This window comes from Saccoglossus kowalevskii, chromosome 10 (genome assembly GCF_978046115.1).
Source record: "Saccoglossus kowalevskii chromosome 10, keSacKowa6.1, whole genome shotgun sequence".
NCBI classification, from domain to species: Eukaryota; Metazoa; Hemichordata; class Enteropneusta; family Harrimaniidae; genus Saccoglossus; species Saccoglossus kowalevskii.
In genome coordinates, this window is record NC_140650.1 from 12282762 (window position 1) to 12307141 (window position 24380).

Consider the following 24380-nt stretch of genomic DNA (forward strand, 5'->3'; position numbering starts at 1 on the left):
GTTTTTAACGAATCAGCTAACATTAATCGCATTGTAACAGTGTTATAATTGAAGGAATTCAGATCATTTAACTACAAAATATTCTTGTGCTTAAATATTTAGTAGAACACTGATAATTGTTTTACTAACGTGGCGCAATGTTATACATCATTGCATATCACCTGCTTTGCTGTCTGTAAACAAATCAAAACACGAACAAATACGAAGATAAGCGACATATGCAATATCATTGCAAGTTACATGTGTTTCACAGTTGCATAATAAATATATATGTCCTTGAAAATCAAATTTTAATTAGTATTGGTTTATACAGTAATCCCACCGAACGGATTTACTTTGTTACTGGGAAACCGTCAAGTGCCCCTGAGTTGGTAATTTAATTTCCTTCTATGTGAAAACCCCGAAAGGAAATCCTAATAAATGGCGTAAATGTATAAATCACGACAAAATTGAAAACTCCCGAGGCATATATACAGCGTGTTGGTTGAGCTTCATCCGACGTAGTTAATAGAGGGACTATTTTGGTCACGGATGTGCACAATACGTCATGCCGTTTAAGTGAAGCAGCCCAGGAAACTACCGTACCGGTACTTTGTACCACGCAAGTTGACCTTCGATATATTGCATAAAAGATGGATAGTATTACATGCGACATTAGGCAAACTGAGTGGGCATGAGGAATAATACATATTGTACATTACAGACGGAAATGCGTCGTATCCCGAGCTGTTCCGTAACTATATTTGTTCGAAAGTCATTGTATGAAATAGTAATGCTGTATAAACGCTACAGTGAAAACGCTAGACTACAATAATGTCCAGTCTCAATGGAACATACACGAAGTTTACCCCGCTTGTCAATCTTCATTCGGCAAACTGTTTGTAAAACACTTCGATTATTCGGAGCTTAACCAAAAAAACTGTTGTTTTTAGCCCAAGAGACAATCTTTGAAATTAACAAAATAATCAAATCCGATGGGAATTTCACTTGAGACTTGTAACTTTTCACACTAATCCTTTACTCTCTTCGTGTTAATTGAATTTCATGACACGCTTCGCGCAATTTCAGGCGATTTAAATGTGCAATGGTACACACACTAACAAACAGCGACACGGTACATTACATTATTCTGTCACACACACGTGCTATATCATCGAACAACCGAACAAAAGAGAGATAGAACTTATCTACTTTCAACCACCATGCGTGTATTATATTTGTGCAACGAAAACGTGCTGCTTAAAAGACATATCTCACGATGTCGAACAAACACGGTGTATACCAAATAAAGTAATACACGCGTTTCTAGCTATGAGTCTATTATCAACTCAGACGCGATATTGTACATGCATTTTATGTGTCCATTACACACGTCTAAAATAGCCGTAAACCCATCAACTTCAAGTTTACAATTGACTTAAGAAAATAATACAATTGCTTTTATTAGCGTGATCAATTAGCATCATCGAATGAGCAACCACTTTCACATTAATTCTTAGTTTCAAATCTTCCGATGTTTCACTAATCTTAATGCCATCAACGTTAGAAAAGTAATTTGTTTGACGTTAACCTTGGGCGAATATGTATAACCAATTTCGGCAGATAGAATCACTGAGTGTACTACGGCAATTCCATTTTCAACCAACGTCTTGACATGCAAATTAGCTGTATTTGAGTTCATCTATCAAATGTTTACGAACTATAGTAATAATAAACTAATACAAAGTGAAAACAATAAACACACGGTCACAAATTACATTTGTGTTGTAATACAGCGTGAACAAATCCTACACCAACATATTTCTTAATTCCATTTTAAATTCCACCATCACTATGCATACGATCTTTAGAAATGCTAATGCTGTCAATGATGAAAAACACTAACACGACGTGGCGTTTCAGCGTATTGACTTGTCCAGCTTGTTCACTCATTAAACACAGCAGACATGTATTCCCGGGCACAATTAATGTACCGACACGTATACACGTGTATATAACTGTTTTGACGTATCAAGCGATCACTAATATATTTCTGAAAGCAGAAACAAGAATAATAATAATAATTGAAAGAATATAAGCATTATATTCCTTAAGAACTCCTTCGCGTATTAAATTTGATGAAATCGTGCCTGAGAACACCAATGTGCTCTACATTGGATGATTAATGCATCGCGGTTATTACAAAGTACATGGTTCCAGTTGTTTCGGGTTTTATTGATCAAGAAATGCAATACTGTTGTTATTTTGCGTTACTAATTTCTACATTTAATAATGGGCGCTTTTTATTTCAAGTACTGTCCATTTGTGTGTTAGCTAAATTGAAACTATTAAAACTTGAATTCTTCATGTAAAGCAATTTACATGCATCGCGGTAGTCTTTTGTTAACTTGTACTCCAGACTTCTTACTTTTCTTCATGTTTATAATTAGAGATAGGATTTTATTTAGTTTCTCATTGCTAAATATCTGATAATAGACATATGTATTGTTAATATATACATTTAAGTATAACGGTACTATACATTTCAACCGATCGGTGAATATAAGAATTTTCCGCCATGCGCTGAAATAACATTCTATCATTTTTTACATTGTGAATGACAGTCTGTCTGTCTCAAATGCGAAAAACTAACATTCAATCGACTTTCGACATGTTTTCCAGATGAATATGGAATGTGTTTGCACCAGAACAACATTATGCACATGCTGTTACTGTAACATTAAAATGACGAAATGTTGCAAATGACACACGCCAAAATTTCAAATCTCATATAAAATACACATTCAGGATTCTGTCTTTATGACAAAAAAACTATCGACAATCCTCATCGATCGTTTATGAAATAAAACAGAATAGTAAGATAATCAACGTACTCCATCAAGTTCATGTTTGCATCTAATTGATGTCACAACTAGATACATATGTATTCGATTAGACACCAACGATGTGCGAATATATAGTCTGTAAGCGACTATCTTGAGAGAAAACCTGTATTTGACTTTGTAACTACGATGCTAAACAAAAACATCTTAGTTTACATTATAGTTACCGTAATTACCGTAATTTGTAGACGCATTGTCAAGTATGATATATCTACAGTTTACTTAATGCCAGGAAAATGTGTTATTGCTCACGCACCCAGTTTATGCGCCTCCATAGCAACGGTCAACTTGACTTATAAATAAAGCAAAATATGTTATCTGGGTCACCTTCGACATTTCAAGAAATGTTAGGCGCCATGGAGTACGACATAGACCATTAAACCATTATGCTATTAGACCAACATACGCTATTAAACAATATTCTTAATGCATATTTGAAATTTGATTGCATTGTTGGCTTCAGCAAAATAATGCAAATAAGCTGTATAGCCGACGTAATCTCATACAATGTGGGTTTTCCGACACAGTAATTGACATTCAGAATCCATAGTAAATAATTTTTTTTAATAAATAGTCTATTCCTAATATTTGGCTCAACCCAAAGGTTTTAGAAATGCGACCAAGATTACATTCACAACAACAACAACAATAAAAACAACAGAAACAACAACCAGCAATCCAGTGGCTGGCTAGTAGACTAGAACAGTAGACTATCGATGATAAAATTGATAGAATACACAGTTTTGGAAGAAACACACGAATAGACAATATATTTTTTATGAATTATAATTTGCATACAAATTTCATGAATCCCTATTTCAAAGTAATATTCATTAAGAAATACGTTCCATTAATTCGATCAGTCGTATTAAAAAGATTTATTTACGGCAATATATGTGTTAACGTAGGAATATTAATATGATTATCATATCATTTGCATATAATTATATCATTTGCAGCAACATATGCTCACCATTGAGGTTCCAATATGCTGCTTATCATACAGGAAGCCAGGTTGAAAATTACCTTGCTGTTGTATCCATGGAAACCGTAGACTATAGCACTCACACCTCAGTTATTGATTTATTATTCCATGCAAGGCCATTGAAGTAATTATATTTGTGGCATATGTTTAATTTTACAACATGAATATGGCAGTTGTTTTTTCAGCAGGTGAAAACTGTGTATTTCTGACATGAACATTACCACATAGGTTTTAATACGAGTCAAATACATCGGCGACTGAGTGTGAAAGTTTGCGCCTAGCACAAAGGTCAGTCACATATGAATATCGACTCCACGTTAAATGTCTTATCAGTCAATCAGTATATATCTGAATATGGTATCAGAGGAAAGAGATAGGCAGCATTAGGCGGAGTCATTAGAGTCCGAGGATCTTGTTCCACTGACTCGCAATTAGCCACCACCTTCTCGCTAAGGACAAATATGCTCACGAAATGGAAACCATTCTGTGACGTCAGTCTAATACTTTTCACGTGTTTACACATCATGGAGCTAACGGTTAACGCGACCTATAGGCTCACCACGCACAGTGGCACTACATTTCCTGAGATTTGTCTTATTCACAAATTAGCCTCACCGGATTTAAAAGAAATCTACAACTAGTGAATATGAAAGTAAAAGAGTTTTATTCATAATCATTTTGAGGCAACAAAAAATAATGATAGCTTTTTTAAAACCAACTCTTACGCTTCAAACCAGCACGTGAATATAACGACGGGAAATTTAATTTGGTTGGTTAATATATTCCTGGTAGTATAAATCATTGAAATCTATGTTCATTTTTCGTTTGACAGCAAGGAACAAGAACCGACAGTTAACGCCAACACTAATAAGAAACCTATTTTTGAATAATGGTTGTTTTAGCTTGTATTTTTTCAGTGCCTATGCTATTGCGCTATGACATTTAATGTACATCATATAACAAAGTAACAAATATTTTCTAACAAATTAAATATAGTTGTTGCATGACTTATTACACAGCATTTACGATATCTATCTATATATATGGTAAGAACATGCATGAGAGAAGTTATATTGACACAATTCGCAGCAAGGTGAATTAACATGTCAATTCTGTCAGAATGGTTCTAGTCCTGAAAACATATAACCAGCTTTTTATTTTGTCCTAGGTGCAGAAAATTATTCAAACAATAAACATTCATTTATCAGATAGTAATGCTAGCATGAATGCTTAATTTTTATAATTGTCATCGTCAGGTGACCCATTTCTAAAGGCACGACCAGTGTATTAATCCTACAACCATCCGAGTTTTGCGGGTCAGGGATCAGTACTTTGGAAATTCCGAAAAGAGAATCATTACATTAATTGCATTTATTTAACTAATGCGGTATTGAAGGGCATTCTTATACTATGCGTGCACGTCATAGTACAAACAAGGAAGTTCTCGTCTTTCCGTAATACCGTCGAAGTGCATCGTCGGCGATAAATATCAAACAATAATGCAATCACACTTTTACGACAGCAGTTTCGAATTTCACCGCATTAATATTTTACTGTATGTACGTCACCGCCTCCACTCGAGAAAAAAACAACAACTGAGATGTATATGACGGACGCACTTGAACTTAAGCATGTAATTTTACAAAAATTAGATTCCTCCCATTGGAAGGCAATCGAACGTTCATTTGGCGGCTTTAATCAAAGCAGTACATGCTTAATCAATTTCAACGAAAATGAAGATATATTTACAATTTATACTGAAATTGGCAATGGGATATTGCATTAATTGTGTGTTTAGTCGAAGATCAATTCTACAAGTTTGGATGTTTATCAAATTATGTGACCCAAGTTTATGCAATTCACATGTTTAGACATGTATCCTATTGAGAAATCCACATGTCCATATTTAGCCTATTGTACAATTCGCATATTGTGTGTACATCGTGCGATGCTGTCCACATGTTCGGGTTTATCCTATCATTTATCCTATGGTGCAAGCTAAATGTTTGGGTTTTATCCGATGATGTACTCAACATGTTGGGTGCTTAGCACATGGTGCAATTTTCATATCTGCATTTTATTTCCTTGATGCGCGTGTATTTATCATAGGATGTCATTCACATGCTGGGTGTTTTATGTATGCAATCCACGTGTTTGGATGAAGGATAGTCAGTATATATCGACTTGTTTTACATAAACAGACTCTTCAAAATGAAGATCCTCATTAAGCCAGGCCTTCATTAAGCGCCAACCTGCAACTACATACTATATAGTTAATCCTATAGAAAGATGTATAATGTCAACCCACTAAGTACATCACGACGAGGGAATTTGAAAAAGGTTTATAGTATACATAAAACACCACCATAACACTATATGTGAGCACAAAATCGGATTATGTCTAAATTCGTATTTTGCTACCGAAGAAGTGAACTGTATCATTGGTGGCACACCCAAACATATCTTATGATAATACCCGACGAATTTGAATTGCAGCTTTTCCTTATTAAACACCCAATATGTAGGTTTATCGTAGGATAAACACCCAAAACATTGGATTGCCGCTTATAATGAACGTCCACAATTGATAGTGACTGTATATGTGGCTACTATAGAATGCTTAAATTCAATGTACATTTATAATTTATCCCGCTTATGATATACAATAAAAATATTCAAATTGATAGATTAATTTATTATTGCCATGGAAACAATGAAATGACTTGTTAAAATTTAGTTTGGGGTGATAGAAAGTGGAACCTATTTACAAACTGTATACAATTACATTCCCAAGATAAAGTTACGGTAATATGGCCTTGAGTGTATAGATACTTGTTTGAAATCATGGCGCATACGATAGTTTTATTGGTGCCTGTCAAATAACTGACTCGGGAATATTTAGATTATCTATTTCATTCACAACATATATCAGTGTTCATTTTCTATATTAAAGACCGTGCGCTTGTGTAACTGAAGTTCTGTTTATAGACACTGCCATGGCAACTGGGTTGCGGCATTACAAACATTGCGAAAAGCACTCGATCTGTCAAACGAGTTCGCATTTTGCGCAATCATTGATGATCATTTATCGTTACTATGGATAGTAAGAGCATATCATTAGTTAGAGCAAATCACAAAATAAACATACAGACATATAAGTGAAGCACGAATAAAAAACACTCACAACGTAACAGTTGTGCCATTAATCACCTTTCCGATGTTTCGCCGATCGCAAAACTATGTATTGCATTATGTCTGTGGATTATAATCATAATGTATGTACCGTGTCATGGGTGCGTACACTGGCATATGCATAAAACAACCTTCTTGTGTTGTCACATGTCCATTCTGGTTTCCATACCGCTACTATCAGCTCACGCTCTCGCTCTTCCTAACACTACCGTAACGGCGCACGGTATATTGTTAGTCTTTCTATTCAATTTTACCATGTGAGTGAACGGTATTACGTTTTTCTTTTGATTCCCACTGCTCTAAATCGACAGTTTTCGTATACTTTGGCAATAACAGCGTATTTCAGGTTGATTCTTAGCTCCGTTGTATTTGCTATTTGACCGCAGTGCATAAACGTAATTTGTGGTCAATGCTAGCTGCAACATATACACGGCTGTAGTTCATTTTTCTTCTGAAAATACCTGCTGCCTGTTCATGTCTCTAATATCATTTATGATTTTCTTCAAAGCCATTTATCGTACCGGAAGATTATTGAGGTTTAGTCTACAACTGATCCACGACTGATCAGATGTAAACGTCTCAGCCGATGCATAACTGGAGGATAATTCACCGCCTTGGACCAATTTGAAGGGTGAGTAAAACGCATATATGTATGTTCTATTAAATGTGCCATGTAAGTAATAATGTGTCTGTATCTCTGGGAATAACCGAGTCGATTTGTAAACACTTGGGTATTTCACCAAATTACTCCTAATTCCCAGGGCTCTTGTCCTGATTGACCGTTATAAAGGTCACCTGGTCCCCAAAGTTTAGCCAATATGTATTATATTCAGTTAACTGAATTGTATATTTGATTCAATTCTTAATCCATATACAGAAAAGACGCACAGCCTCCATTCGATCATTTTCAGCAATATCATGATCGATGGTATAGCAGTGGTAGTTGAGAGATAAAGTTTTCTTAAGAAATATTTCCACCGCGATAAAAATCTGAATATCGCTTCATGTACAATAAATATAGCTCTGACAATAATCTACAACACACACAATACTTCTGAAGATTAATTCTACACAGATGTTACATTGCAGTGAAAACCTAGCCGCGGGCTGGGATATATATTTTGATCGTACTCTAGATGATAAGTTCACATCTGTGATACTTGCTTGTAAGAGTGACAATTTTACCAATCCACTAGATGCATCGCGTTTCACTAAACGGCAACGATAGTACTTGCACTCCTTTGTCATACGATGATCATGTTTTAATTTTGTTCTGAGAGAAAAGCTGGTTACGCGCGTGTATTACACAGCGTGAAATTTCCCACACAGAATCATGGTACTAAACCGTGAATATAAAATATATGCCCTCAATTTGGAGTCGTAATTCATTTTCAATAATCAACAAAGTAATGAACCATTCTAATCTCAACAATTGTATTATATATGAACGAACTTAATATATAATGATTTAATTTATAACACATTTCTGCTGGTTTCATTTTCACTTCATTGAAAATATAGCTTAACCAGCGACCATGTAAGGTTAGTATAGAATAAAAAAAATCGTACCTACCCTAAAATTTATAACTTAATTACATTGACAGCCAACCAAGTATGACCAGGCATGCAACGTAGATGGGTTGTATTTACCTTGTGGTCGCTTATTTTTATATTTCAAAAAGCAGTTTGAAGTAGCATTTTTTTTTACAGAATACTCTCTAACAAACCAGTGATTCTGGTGGCGGATTTAAGGGTTGTGAATCAATCACACCAACTGGAGAGGTTCTTAGCGAGACATTTTCAACCCCCATAATTCCGCGAATAATCCACCGTAAGGGCTCGCCTACAATAAATACGCGCCTTGGTTTCCAGTCAACTCGTAACATTTGCATTGACTGGTTTTGCATAAAAGCAAGGCTGTCGTGGAATTGAATAGAGGCATTTAGTCTATGTACGCACTGTAACCCGTTACGACGACGCTGTTGTGTACCACAACGCGTTTTGTACATGGTATTGCGTTTTTCTTAAAGAATCAGTATCGCAAAACAACAATATAATTAAAGCAATCACACTCGTACCATGAATGCTCTATTTCAGACAATATTAAGATTCTGAAGGTTTACGGACAGACTATTTGATATTAGACAATAGGATATTTGCGAATAACGTACAAATAGACAATGGCGAAATAGTTTTGTGTTTTTAAATTTATTACTCACACAAAATGTCCCTGGAACAATAATGGATTTAGAGCGTGACTGTTAAATGAGCGGTATGACAAATGGCAAAATGTGTGTCTCAATGATAACGTGCAAACACTGTTTTTGTAACTGCGTTTTCCTTTCATGCGTTGTAACTACGATGACCCCGGCTCAGAGCAGACGTATGACTATGCCAAAGAAAATACAAATTACGTTTGCAACCGCGCACCATTGCTTCGATTTCGTGTACACATGCACGTTCATCGTGTTGTTTCATTTCCGTGTCTTTTTAGACAGCCTTTATTTAACACACGCACTACATAAACTTAAACACGCCGACGATCCAAACACCGTTTCATTAATATCAACATTCTACACAAATTCCGATTTTATTGTTAAGGATTGGACACTCGTTACACCTGAAGTATGGCATATTTAGGATGAACGAACGAAAGAACCAACGAAAGAACCAACGAACGAATGAATGAATGAATGAATTCACTCACTCACCCACCCTACCACCCACAAAACCCACTCTCTCACTCACTCACTCACTCACTCACTCACTCACTCACTCACTCACTCACTCACTCACTCACTTCACTCACTCACTCACTCACTCACTCACTCACTCACTCACTCACTCACTCACTCACTCACTCACTCACTCACTCACTCACTCACTCACTCACTCACTCACTCACTCACTCACTCACTTTACTTATATTTGTGTAGAGCTTTTTCACTAAGGTAGTTATTTGCCTTTCCTTTAACGTTTCCTATTCCCCTCCAAGCAGTTGTGCATCTCAAATAGTTTTCCAGATCGAATAATTCAATCACTGTAATGCGAATGTCACTCTGAAGCGAAAAATATCGGCCAGTCGAATACATTATATTTATAAACATGCTCGCACGTTTTGTGACATGCATCTAGTTTTTGAACCTCGTCACTTATGTTCTATAGATAGGTGAGATATTGAGCAAACTCGGCGTTAGGTATTTATCACATACAAATTCCGTTACTTCATAGTAAACAAAACACCTACAAAAATTTCCCTAAAGTAGGTTAAATATCGATACAATACTTTTACGCTATTTCTATCAACACGGAATGCGTGATGACGCCCTCAGCGACGGTAGGATGCGAAATAGACATCGCTTCAGAATTGGCACCACGCTGTTTTCTGATATTTGTATCGGATAATAGTGGATCTATATCCGCAAATCTTTCAACGGTTCATTGCTCACAGCGTGTTGTCTTATTACGGCATCCCGCCGCCTATGAGAGAGTTTTTTTCTGCGTTTTCGCTAAGCAAAACATATGCTGTTCGGTTGATTTGCCACGTCTACCGATTGTCTCCATCACGCATACCGAACTTACCGACAGCAGCAATGAGACTGAGCACATGACTCGTGGATTGGTGGAAAACGGTCGACAATGGCTGAATGGAATCCACAGTTGAACAATTACATCCGTACGTGATGCGGTATGCGAATCGAAAGTATTGTCCTCTCTATCCTGAAAATCTAAAGCCATTTCTACGCTGATTATGAACACGCCAACGATTCCATAGTTCACAGCGTGTGCTAAAACCGAGAACGGCAAGTATTAATATTTTTGTAATATCATTCCCCTGTTTGCTACATTAACAGAGGTCACGGTCACGAAGGTTTATAAAATGATCTGTAGTTTGAGAGGAATGTACGCCACCGGCTTTCCAACCTCAAAACGCAATTAAACAGCCTCTACATTGCATATAGGTAATGTATGGTGATGGTAGTCATGATGTACGTCATCGGGCACCTGATTTATAAACCAAATGTAAACAAATGATGTGTTAATCCCGCTATCATAGGATTATACCAAAATTATATTATGACATCAAATGCGCGCGTGTTTATGTGAATCATGTTCAGAATTATTGTTCTGCTGTCTGAAGGAGTTCAGTACGACATGACGAAATGAGAAACAATAGGACAAATATGATCGTCAGTCTACGAGTGACGAGTTAAAAAAATACAACGCTGATACAAGGCTTTGGCATTTATCAAAGCTACTTAATTGTACAATCAACTCGTTAAGCAATTTTTTTCATAACTGTACAATGCCGAAGTTGTCAGTGATGAGAGAAACGATAGTCAGACAACGACAAAAAAAATCAATTTTTTTTATTCATCAGGCACTCGTGTAATTATAGCTACATCTGGTGAACGTGACACCAATGTGTTTGCCTGCGCACTTCAGATATCACCAACATGACGAATGTTCGTTTTTATGAAAAAATAATAACTATGTACTTCAATATACGACGTGAGTACAACGCGTTGAAATGTCCAGGCTTTGATAAGTATTTGAGTGTATGAAGCATGTAAAAGCACACACAGTATGACAGCATCATTTGATCGATAGTACGTATTCACCTGGGCGACTCAAAAACAACAAACGCGTAGAATTAATAACATGGTCAGTTCACCCTATTAACCAATTCTTATCAAACACACATTGTTTGCAGACGCAGTCTTCTAGGGATGTACTACGTTTTTAGATTGCTGATTTCAGAAATGAATGTTAAATAAGATGGGAATACGTACATTAATAATCAGTAAAGTCCCCCGCAATATGGCGTATTACAGTTTTCATATTTTGTTTCTTAGCTGGCTGTTTTGGTCAATGTTTCAAGCAATTAATTCACTTTTTCTATATTATAAATATTTTAAATTCTTTAAAAGACTATCCAATTACAATTTGTTTAAATCTATCTAAAATAACCCTACATTTTAAAGGGTTTGACAGTGCAAATTGAAGATCGGTGTAAGAAAATAAATATATGAAGCTAAAGCTGCCGATTCACCGTTAAATAATTCCAATGCACCTCGACGAAAGTTAGTGCACCTTCGAATTGCATTAGACAAATTGTACATGTATATACAAGCATAAAGGCGCCTCCAACTACGCTATTAAAATCTGATCACATCTATATTCGTGTGTGTAGGCAATATTGCTGCTCTGTATACGAGCACGCCAATAAATGGCATGTCGATTACGCCATTTTCCCCGAACCTCGTTTGATCATATCCCCTTTGTAAAGGGGTTGTTCCTGGTTCAAAACGTAGTCATAAAAAACGTCACGTGCTCCAGGAGTGGCACTGCAGTTCAATTAGGCCACTTGGGTGCGTTCTATGCATTCTCTGGAAACACATTCTGACGATTGCTAAACTTCTATTGTCCCCTTACGCGACATGTATTTTCACGAGTGGTTGTGATACGTGCCGTCGAAGAAGCGATAATGTTAGCACAATATAATGTCATCACAAACAAACAAACACAAAAAACCGTAAACGTGTTTGGTGATCAAATGCACACCTAGTTTGTGTAAGCCTTTACGAGAGTACGATTTGAGCGTATTAGATTGAAAATGTGAATTTACTAGTGACTGAGTTTATTTGACAGGCCGCTAAATAACCCTTCAGGTTCTCTGCTTCTCGCCACATCGCTTACGAACGTCGATTTTTCATTGAAGCTCGACAGTAGATGAGTTTGTATTCCAATTTAATGCTTGAGATATGAAGTATGTTTAATAATAATTAAATTGAATTTCAAAATGCGTATGTCGCATTTGCAATACGTTTTTTTGAAACTTGACATATTTCATTGCTACTTTCTTTACTGTATAAGGCCAATCGTCTTACACGAATCATTAACCGTAGTGTTCAGTACGAACATGTGTAAATTATATATTTACTTTCTCTCCATTCGTCGCTAAAAATAGTCCGTAGGCATTTGAAGAGGGTAATGGTATGTACTTAGGTGCAACATTGAGTTCTTCCTGCTGATCGCAATGATAGTGTATGTTTCACTTTTTCCAAGTTTGAAAGAAACCATTAAAACCCCCGTCACGTTATAAGGTCTGCAATCACAGCACATTTAATTGTTCATTTATCTGCCGAGTTATAAACCGAATGTTATGTGAGGACTTAGCAACCTGCTTCGTGACTTTCAACATTCCCTTATATATTTCGTTCCTTTCTCAATTACAGTTTTAATGGGCATACAGTGTCACACAGCTCTGAAGAGATAAACATATACAGAACAGAACCGATTATGCTGACCCCGGACTAGGTCTTAACAAAGAACTTGCGCCATCTACGACGCGTTGTTGTTTTCTGTGGATGCGCTACATACTGGAATGATAAAGTAACGTAACGTTAATAGACGTTTTCTCTCAACCACTCTTACAGTTACTAGTTTTCTAACAAGCCTGGTAAACGTTCAATATGGTTGACTCGGACATTAACGATACTATAGGCAGCGACGAATATTCATCTTATTCAGCGGGTTTCTTCGGTTGGCGAGAAAGCACTCTGGGACTGACCATAGTTCACTACATATTCGCTATCTTGGGGATCGGAGGAAACTTCATTGTGTGTCTGGTGATTTTACGTATCAAGAAACTACATACCTTGACTAACTATTTCCTACTGCACCAATCAGCAATAGATTTGCTAGCAACCGTGGTATTCATCGTGACATTTCTTGTTCCCGAGTATCACATCGAGTCTTATAGTGTGCATAGTACACTCTACTGTAAACTCATATGGTCCGAATATTTGTACTGGGCGCTGATGTTGCTGTCATCACTCAACTTATCCGCACTGTCGCTCGAGAGATATTTCGGCATCGTTCACCCGATTAAGCACCACAACAACTTTAATATACAGAAAATAAAACTCATCTTTGTGATCGAGTGGCTGTTCTCTTTCATCTACCTGTCGTACTGGACAGTCCTGTGTGATAGTCGTGGCGAATATTGCGTGATTTCTTCAAAGAACGAATTTTGGTCTAAAGTTGGTACGTTTTTTGACTCCTTCTTTCTAAACATCATGCCCCTTGGCATAATGTTATTCTCGTACATTAAGATATTCGGCGCTCTGAAGAACAGGGTGAAGCCAGAAGAAATCAAATCGTCGTCGCAGGACAAAGATAACAAAAAAACTATTAATCACTGGGACAGAGCAAAACGAAATGTCGTTCGGACACTATGCATTGTGTTCGTTTCTTTCGCTATATGCTGGTTTCCTAGTACTGTTTACGATCTACTTTACGTGTTCGGCGTTCCCCTGAATTATGACGATACTTTTTACTTAATCGCAGTGCTGTTTGCTCTCTTCAACATGTGCGTCAATCCGGTAATTTATACACTACAATACGAACAGTTCAGAAAAGGTCTGAAACAAGTGTTTTTGTGTAATAAATCCAATCAGCCGGGCGGAAACTCAACCGTTGCGACGACATCATCTCAACATAACATTGACGGTTAATACAATAAAACATGGACAATGTTAATCTGTCAATCAACGCACAACCAGAATGTCATGCGACGGCGGCATGGAAACGGACATGTAATGTATTATATTAATAAACCATCACTCGAAACTGTACAACTCTTGCCGCATGCAACTCTTGCTACATAATTTGTATGTAGTATAATATAACTCTGTATCAGAAATTTGATTTACTTTTCCGCCAACGACATTGGCTTACATGTGTGTATGTATCGACGCCTACGAGAGTAGTAAATATGGTCACACTACTGGCACGTTTGGTACTGTCTGACGATAACTTTAATTTGCGGAAAACTTCCCAGTCTTCTTTTTTGTGCTTCGACGTTTCGGGAATTGGATATGATAAGAAAACCTTTTCATCATATATATTTATATATATTGAGTCGTTTATTTTGTTTTATGATTCTACGAGAACTGAACATATTCACTCGGCTGACGTTCTTAATAAGATATTGTATTGTGCACAGCGCTTGTGTGGTTTGAGGATTATTTTACATACAATATATTAGTGAATGGGTTACTTATGCGTAAATCATTTTAAGTGGTGCTGCGTGAGCACTTATTGCAACATAAAGTAGTGAAGCACATACAGCATTGGGATAAAATGTTTAATGCAATTACCTTTTGTAGAACTGAAACAAAAATGAATGAGGTATAGTGTATTTATCGACCAACATGGAATTTGCACGTGTTGCCATGACATTACATCACAGTCCAATACATCATGCTACTGTAATATATTCTTTATCGATTTATTGTTGCAATATCATCAATTTAGTGATGCCTGTGCGGTGTAGTGAGACGTGTGATGTTTTTCCGAACCTTTTGGTTGATTGTAATACAGTAACTGTACAATCGATGTGTAGAAAATACTAATGTTACAAAAACGAGAAGATTATTGTATCTAAAAAAGAATAAATGTTCTAGGGCCCGTTTTTATTTTACTACGAACACATAAGGAACACTTCGTTGTACTTTGAATTTGTTTTACTGATTTGGGCGCGGTTTTTTGGTTGTTAATATTATATATAATAACAATACTCTATTGGAATAGTGATAACCATCGCCCGGTCTAGTATATCAGCTCGTGTATATGTCATGCATCTGTGCTATACACAAGATCTACATGTATATTACCCTCGTATATATTCTTTGTAGAATGATATTTATGAAGAATTGTTATATAGTGTATTGATTTCATTTGTAAATACTGTGAATAAAAAGCGTCGTTACACTTACGTAAGGCATGCACAAGTATACGATTGAAAATAATATGGAAAGTGTTGAGTGTCTCCGTGCTTTACAAGTACATAATCCCGCATACATAATTTGTGAATAATTACAAAGGCCTATAATCAGGTAGGAAGATTAGGTGTCTGTATGTAATATAATCTCATCCAATTACTTCCCCTGCAAATACCACGACATTGCTCTGAGCATATGTTGACTCAAAGCTACACCCAACATGGGACTCTAGGCTGGCACATGCGAATTTATTTTGGGTTACATTGACTCTCCCTTTAGATGTTAATATGTCAACATATTTAGGGAATTGAAAACATTTGTGAAAATGATGATTGCCGATTATTGTACGTGATACAATATAATACTAATAATATTGTTGTGAAAATAGAATACCAAGGTACAACAAATCTGCTCTGCAATTTGGTCCTGAAATTGGTGCTTTCGCCGCTGTCTTTTATTCAATAGTTAATGTGAGTACAGATTTTCAATCTCAACGCACGTGTTACATATCATACGGCTTGAACTGGAGTCTAACGATGTCTATAATTACACTCTACATAAATCTGAAATGTTTGTATTCACTGTTCTGTGATATGTACACGCACCCCATATTATGCATTATACACTATTCCTTAATCACTTGCGTTGGATATTACAATTGAGATACACACTTATATTGTGTCACATGTTCAGTGAAAGGAGTGGAATGCGGGCTTATTTACGTTGTTAAAAAGGATGATTATATTTATAAATCTGAATACAAAAACACGTCATTAAATAATAATCTATACATTTCTGTACATGCTAGAATATACACAATTCTACAATAGTTTAATTTAAATTTTTAATTGTTTCCTTTTATTCGAAATTCCCGATAAAAGAGTAAATGTATTTGAATATGTACTAATGGTACTTCGCAAGACACCTAAAATCCCTGCTATACATTCTCGTAACCGCATTACTATATATGCTGTATTAAAAGTCGACGCGCTACCTATTAATGCATGATAACAGGGCAGAGACAGATAATGCAGTTCAATTGAAAAAAACAGAAAAGAAAGAATTTCACAATGCAATGAATTACTGTGCATTCTCATGAGGTTTACTTAATATATGATAATGTACAGGTATGCAAAGATTGTATGCATATAACAGTAAAATGGATGGGCGTCTAAGGGTGAACTGAGAATTACACTGCTTTTGACACACGAATAAATAGGTTTATAAATCACGAGATTGCGAATAATGCCTACACACAACACGTATTTATTTGATAACTGTTATCTCAATATAATTTAATATACATTCTGTATCATTGCATTTATCATCCAATGAGATTTGAGCATTCATAAGCCAAAACAATCAGTACTAGCTGTGACTCTTTACTGGGCCACGGGGTATAACCCATAGTTTAGAACCTCTATTCATGTTATCAAGGCGAATGTTACAATTCCTTGTGTATCGTATATTACTATGTGATACATGTTGATTTATTGCGTAATCATATTATCAGTTCTTACATTTTATTTGCGCAGTTCATTTACGTACGCACACGTACGTTGTATTTGTCTGAGCTAGGCGACCAATGAAAGGCATAAATAAATAATGTAGCAATAGATGGTAACATGTAACTATGGTACAGTATCTATTCTATTCGCAGAAAACAGTTACAACGTATAATAGTTATGAATCTAAACACTAATCAGCTTAAGTATCACTCACGAATATTCACATTTCAGTACAATCTGATTAAAATCTGATGTAGTGTACGGGCTTTAATTATTTTGGCTAAACTTATTTTAATTTTATTTTTTATTACTTTTGTTATTAATGCCCTTTTATTTTATTTTATTTTATTATTTTACTTTGATTTTGATTTTGTGATTTTTTTAATTCCGCCCTACCTACATCTGATCCGACGCCTATGTAACGAGATTTCAACGAGACCCACTATCGACGATTTTAGACAACGAATCACATACCTCCTTCTATAGCGCACACGATGACGTCACCGGGCGGAGTCGGGTGGCAAACACACTCAAATAAAATGGCGGATTATACCGACGTTAGCGACCGAGAATAACACGGCTTTTCGGTAAGTTTATCATTGTCAAATGCAACGAAAGTCATTTTTATGTTAATATTGTGGCTCGAATGGTTCGACTTTAGATCGTTATTTTGCATAGTTATTCTGGGAGTGACGATTTTGTTTCCGCTGTTTCGACCGAACACCAGTGTCTTTTTCCAGTCGCCTGCCCTGGAGACGGGTGATGTTTTGTTGAAGATCGGGACAACATCGTCTACGGTATTGGAACCGTAGCTGTAAATATTCATCAAATTGTATCATCATTTTGTACATTATACAATAACTCTTCATTAAAGTAATTGAGCTGATTTGGACTGGAATAAAATATTTTTTATTGGAACACATCGCAATTGATCAGGAAATATTTTTTTGCTCCAATTTTTTGCGTCGATGCTGTGGGCCGGTGACCGTTATACAATTTAAAATCAGTTTGCATTGTTTACTATAGCTGTTTACAGTGTTCTAATCATTACGATTTACTTATTTTTTTGCTTTCATTCTAGATAATTATGCTCAGTGATGTAAAATTGAAACGATGACTGACTGAACGAACCTTGGTTGGCGAAGATGTATCTGGAAGTGTACACATTTGTTGGAAGTGAAGAAAATATTCAATGTAATGAAAAAAATTGTAAAATGCTGTGGAATTTCTTTTGCAAATAAAAATATACTAGCAATTTTCTATTAATGGTTTATTCAAGTGGGCAAAATATAATGTACAGAAAGGTTGCCCGTAGAGTATCGCTACACTGAAAAGTAAGCAACCGACAGCCTGTATAAAAGGAGGGCTGTGATTGGCTGTTACTTATGCGAGATTTGAACGGGACTTACATAGGCGTCGGATCAGATGTAGGTAGGGCAGAATTAAAATAAAATCACAAAATCAAAGTAAAATAATAAAATAAAAGGGCATTAATAACAAAAGTAATAAAAAATAAAATTAAAATAAGTTTATAGCCACAATAGTTAAAGCCCGTACACTACATCAGATTTTAATCAGATTGATTTCAGTATTGGTCTGTAATTTTAACGTAAATATTTCACTGTGAAACTGCCATAGAAGACTAGATTGTTCATATTAGCGTTGATTAGCAACAGCTGTGCCTCCAAGAAATAAATATAGAAAGTGGAGTCCCAGAGCAGAGAAATCAAAAGGTTTTGAATCACCTAAATGAAAGATAAGATCATAACAATAAAATTATTAATTACCACAAGAGCTGTATTTGAAAGAACATATTTAAAACATAAGGTAACAGCTCCTCGTGTTTGAAAAAGTGTTGCAACACGAGAAACAGTATTATTATGCTGAGACTTTGAAAATTGTTTTCCAATCAAAGATATAACCAAATTAGAGCTTTTTGACAAGATACAAATCTGTTCGAAAAAAAATGAACGAAAAAAAAACCGCTTACGTGATTACATTTTTAAAATATTATATTTCAAATGTATATTTGAATGAATGTTTCTCCAAACACGAAGTTATTTTATTAATTGGTGACGGAGTGCTGTAACAATAAGAAACAGAAGAAATTTATTCTATTTACATCAGTCAATTAACAACATGTTTGTCACGTGATTCATATTCATATTTCGATTTATTATACCAGGTTGTACAACAACAAGTCTGTCACAATAGTCTCTAGATTCTACTCTCTGCCGATTATATTGGGTATCAAATTCTGTACACTGCACACTGTATTGTGCACCATGCTGGGTTTCCCAGGGTTTTATCACTTTCTATCCAATCCACAATCCGTAGTTCATCTATAATAAGACATGTCACTGATATAATCCATCTCATAGAAACAGCATATGTATGAGCGAGTATTACGTGTATTGATGGCACCATCAGTACAACCATGCATGACGTTTAAAAAGCCACTTCTCATTTTACGTGTTCGTCACAATTCAGTACAAATGCCATAATAGCTGTACACAGAGAATGTAAACACTGGCGCCAGTTGTGGTGACACAGTCTTGTCCACTCGATTTTCTAACTGAATAGACTAATTTAAAATTGAGAGGGTAAATGAGAGAGGTGAATACGAATATCTCTGTGTCTGTGAGAATTTCCAGACTCTTTGTTTTAGTCTCGTGAAAATGCACTCAGAATAGATAAATAGAACTGTAGCCGTGTCTAGTCTGAGTACATTTGATGCACTTTGGGTAGATTAACCGACATTACTATTATTTTAGATTGTTTTAAACACCAAGTAACCCATATATCTTAGTTATACTCCAGTTTGCAAGTAAATAAGTTGCGTTGACAGGTAGATTTGTAGCGTTAGCATTTATTCGTAGTAACTAAGGTATCTCCAAACTTCAATGCTCTTGAAAAAGGTTGAGCACAAGATCCTGAGTTACAGTAAACATAATATATTCTTTTATATTCTGGTACGATTCATTTGCTGATGTTGATATCGCATTCCGTTAAAATCAAGTCAGTTCCGATGAAAGTAAGAATGTTAATCCATCTAGTTCTATTGTATATCGTGCACTGTGATTAAATTCGCAGCAATGAAACCAATTTTCCCATGCACAAAAGTCACAAATGTACTATTCATTTCTTAGTTTATCTCGCATTACTCTCTCGTCGGTGACGTTATAGCGCTTACACCATACGAAAATCAATTCAAGATATCCCTGTGCGAGAGTTTGAATAGATACGCATGCGTGCATTGCATCATGAGAACATTCGTTATGTGTGTTATCTAAATTACTCTGTATGAGAATTGATCAGGTTTAAGTATGACATGTTTGCTTAGTAGACATATCGTGGGTAATTCTCTCTACTGTAGCATTAAATGGCTCTACATATTTGATTTAGTAAAATGTGCCTTTACTCTCTGGGAATGTTTGTTATTTTCTGATGATGAGATAAATATAGAAGGCGAAAGACATCGTTATTCACTCTTTATATTGATATTTTGCTACAAGTTGTGCAGGCGCTCGTTTTCTATTGTTATGATTATCAAAGCTTTATTATATAAGTCACGAAACGAGCAACTATGAGGTTTGTATTAGCATCTTGGTTGTTGTTCGTGACATGGTGTTAGTGGTGTATATCAGGTATTAATGTTGATTAAACTTTGCAAACGATGATCAATACGTTTCACAGTTTATTTTGCTAAGGTTGGTTTGGCACAAAGTAACACACAGAAAATATGGATATTTGCTGTGTACATTTTCTACTTTTTTATACTGAAAAATAAATTGTACAACTTTGCAGTCGGCCTGGCTTTTAACTAACTTGTTATCTAACTATTAATGTATGATTGCTTGTGACAAACCACAAATCACAGCTATTCTGCATGTACATTCACTGAAAGAAACTGATGAGCGTTAGCAAACACTTACGTTACCATTTGAACACAATGACGTAGTTTTAATTGAGTATGAACGAATTGAATTCAAGCTCATGCCTAATGGACCATGGTAATAGTTAAACACTCATTCAATATAGGCGCTATTTATCCTTGCAATTGTTAATTTGCCGATACTAAAGGCTAACTTCTGTGCCACGTTTATTGTACATTAAAACAAAATTAAATCTTTCTCAAAAGTGCAATGATAGTAAATACAAGAACTTCTTATATGTTGGAATAATGTTGGGAACGTTTGTATATACATGGTATAGCTATCTCTTATTGTTCATCAATGTAAATAGACGGTATAAGTCTTAGTATAACAAGACTACCTGTCCAACAACTAGTATACGAATAGTTTGGACCGACCCCACACATCTCATGATGTAGTTTTCCTGGGCAGAAATATGCATAATAATAAGGTTATTACGAGGATACTGCTAAGTATGCACTCAGACAGTACGCGTATGTTTTCAACAACAATATATTAGAGTAATATGTTGAGAGATGGTAGCCATGCTAACATTTAGTGTGAATGTTTTTAATGGTTGACTTTTGTATAAGTATCAAAGTCATTTCCACTATCCCAAAAAAGCATATTATATATCTGAAATGAATCATTGTTTTGAGGGAGGCTACGATTTAGTTATTTGAGCGACAACCCATTGATAGATTTTATGTTTAGTTTAAATGAATATTCTGAGGGTATGTCTTGTAATTTTATAGACAATCACGGGCTCGTGTGAGTTATAACTACTTTCTATACAGCATTCCTCGTGAAGTTTAGATGGATTAAAAATTAAAGATGGTCCGCGATTCAATTTATTTGACCAAACTGATGTTTTGATTCATTTTGAAGAAAGCTGAATATAATTACTAGTAATTATTATTCATATATGGTGTCAGATATTCAACTACACAAAGTATACATTCCTAAAATGTGATCATGTAAGATTTAACCCTGTTGAGCGAATGTACGTGTTGAAATTATATCAAGACAGTATGCTGGGAGTAGTTAATTAGATTATGCAAATGAGCTAATTGACATGAATACAATAATCCCAACACAGCGTTAAACACACTCAGCTCTATACAATGTGTTTGGGGTATTAACAAAACATTACGAGGGTAAATTATTATGCAAATTACCTAATGCACATATTTACAACAACATCTAATCAGGTATGGAATATTTAGAAAATATCCATGTACCAAATTGCATTCCAATTTACGAGTCCAATCTCCACATATTTTGTTATTATTTTCAAGTTCAGCATTCAGCTTCGTCTGACATCCGGTAATCTATGCGACATTGTTATTATTTTCAAGTTCACCATTCAGCTTCGTCTGACATCCGGTTATCTATGCGACATTGACAGCCATACACAGTTTCTTTGACAAGACACAAATCTGTTGCCAAATTCCAAAAAAAAGAGTACTGTAAAAATACGAAACAAAAGACAATTCATCTATTTATAACGACCAATCAATAGCATGTTTTCCCCTGTGATTTATATTCACATTTTTGTTTGATATATCCAGACTCCTAGACTGAACAGTATCAAATACTGTATACTGTATTGTGTGACATGCTGGGTTACCCAGGGTTATATCACTTTCTATCTAATCCACAATCCGTAGTTCATCTAATAAGAAATGTCACTGATATAATCCATCTTATAGAAACATCATATGTACGAGTGAGTATTACGTGTATTGATGGCATCATCAGTACAACCATGCATGACCTTTAAAAGGCCATTTCTATTTTACATGTTCGTTACAATTCAGTACAATTGCCGTAATAGTTGTGTAGACAGAGAATGTAAATACTGACGTCAGTTGTGATGACACTGTTTTGTCTACTTGATTTTCTAACTGAATAGACTAATTAAAATTAGAGAGGATAAATGTGAGAGGTGCATACGAATTTCACTATAACTGCGAACATTTCCAGGATCTGTACTCTAGTCACGTGGAAATGCACTTAGAATAGACGTTTTGAACTAAAGCTACGTTGACTTAGGCTGAGTACATTTGACGTATATTGGGTAGAACCAACATTACTTTTATATTATGTTTGACGAAAAAATCATATATTCTAGGTGAATTTGTTGCATTGGTAGTTATTAAAAGTAACCAATTATCTTCAAACTACAATGCTCTTGAAAATATTGAGCACACGATACAGTGTTACAGTAATCTTAATATATTTCAGCAATAACACCCCGCCAAAGGCGGGTATACCTCGAGATATTGCACAATTCACGACATATATGCACGAAACGAGACGTAGACATGCTGTATGTCAATATCAATATAAATGAAAACGCTTCACATTAATGGTAATCCTATCGTATATCGTGCACTGTGATTAAATCCGCAGCAACGAAACCAATTTCACAAAAAACATAAATGTACTGCTAACGATTCTTTTCTTAGTTTATCTCGTATTTACTCTCTCGTCGGTACCGATATAGCGATTACACCATACGATAATCAATTAAAGATGTCTCTGTGCGAGGGTTTGAACAGATACGCATACGTGCGTTACATCATGAGCGCATTTGTTATGCGCGTTACCCAAATTACTCTGTACGAGAACTAATCAGGTTTAAGTATGACATGTATGCTTAGTGGACATAACGTGGGCCGCAGATTATTTTCCTGTCGCGTCATTTCTTTTAATTGTAAATGGCTATTACTAGAAACACTCGGTCCTCATTATGTTCCATAATATATATGTCTTCGACGATGTTTTCTCTGCTGATGGCTATACATATTTGATTTAGTAAAATGTGCGTTTACCCTCAGGGAATGTTTGTTATTTTAAGATGATGAGATGAATATAGAAGGCGAGAGACTTCGTTATTTATTATTCATATTTATATTTTGCTACAAGTATTAATGTGTGATTGAATGCGACAAACTACCGATCACAACTAGTCTACATGTACATAGTGTTCATTCCATTCACTGAAAAAAAACAACTGATGAGCGTTATCAAACAAGCACGTCACCATTTGGACACAAGGATGTAGTCGAGTATAAACGAATTGAATTTAAGCTTATGCATAATGG

At 35.6% G+C, this 24380-nt stretch overlaps 1 protein-coding gene across 1 annotated transcript; it reads left to right on the forward strand.

Moving 5' to 3' along the window:
* The first annotated feature begins 13535 nt into the window (after positions 1 to 13535).
* Positions 13536 to 14579, forward strand: LOC102809613 (galanin receptor 2b-like). The gene has a single exon (XM_006820966.2). It carries the CDS (start codon positions 13536 to 13538, stop codon positions 14577 to 14579), a length of 1044 nt encoding a protein of 347 aa, XP_006821029.1.
* The last annotated feature ends 9801 nt before the right edge of the window (positions 14580 to 24380 follow it).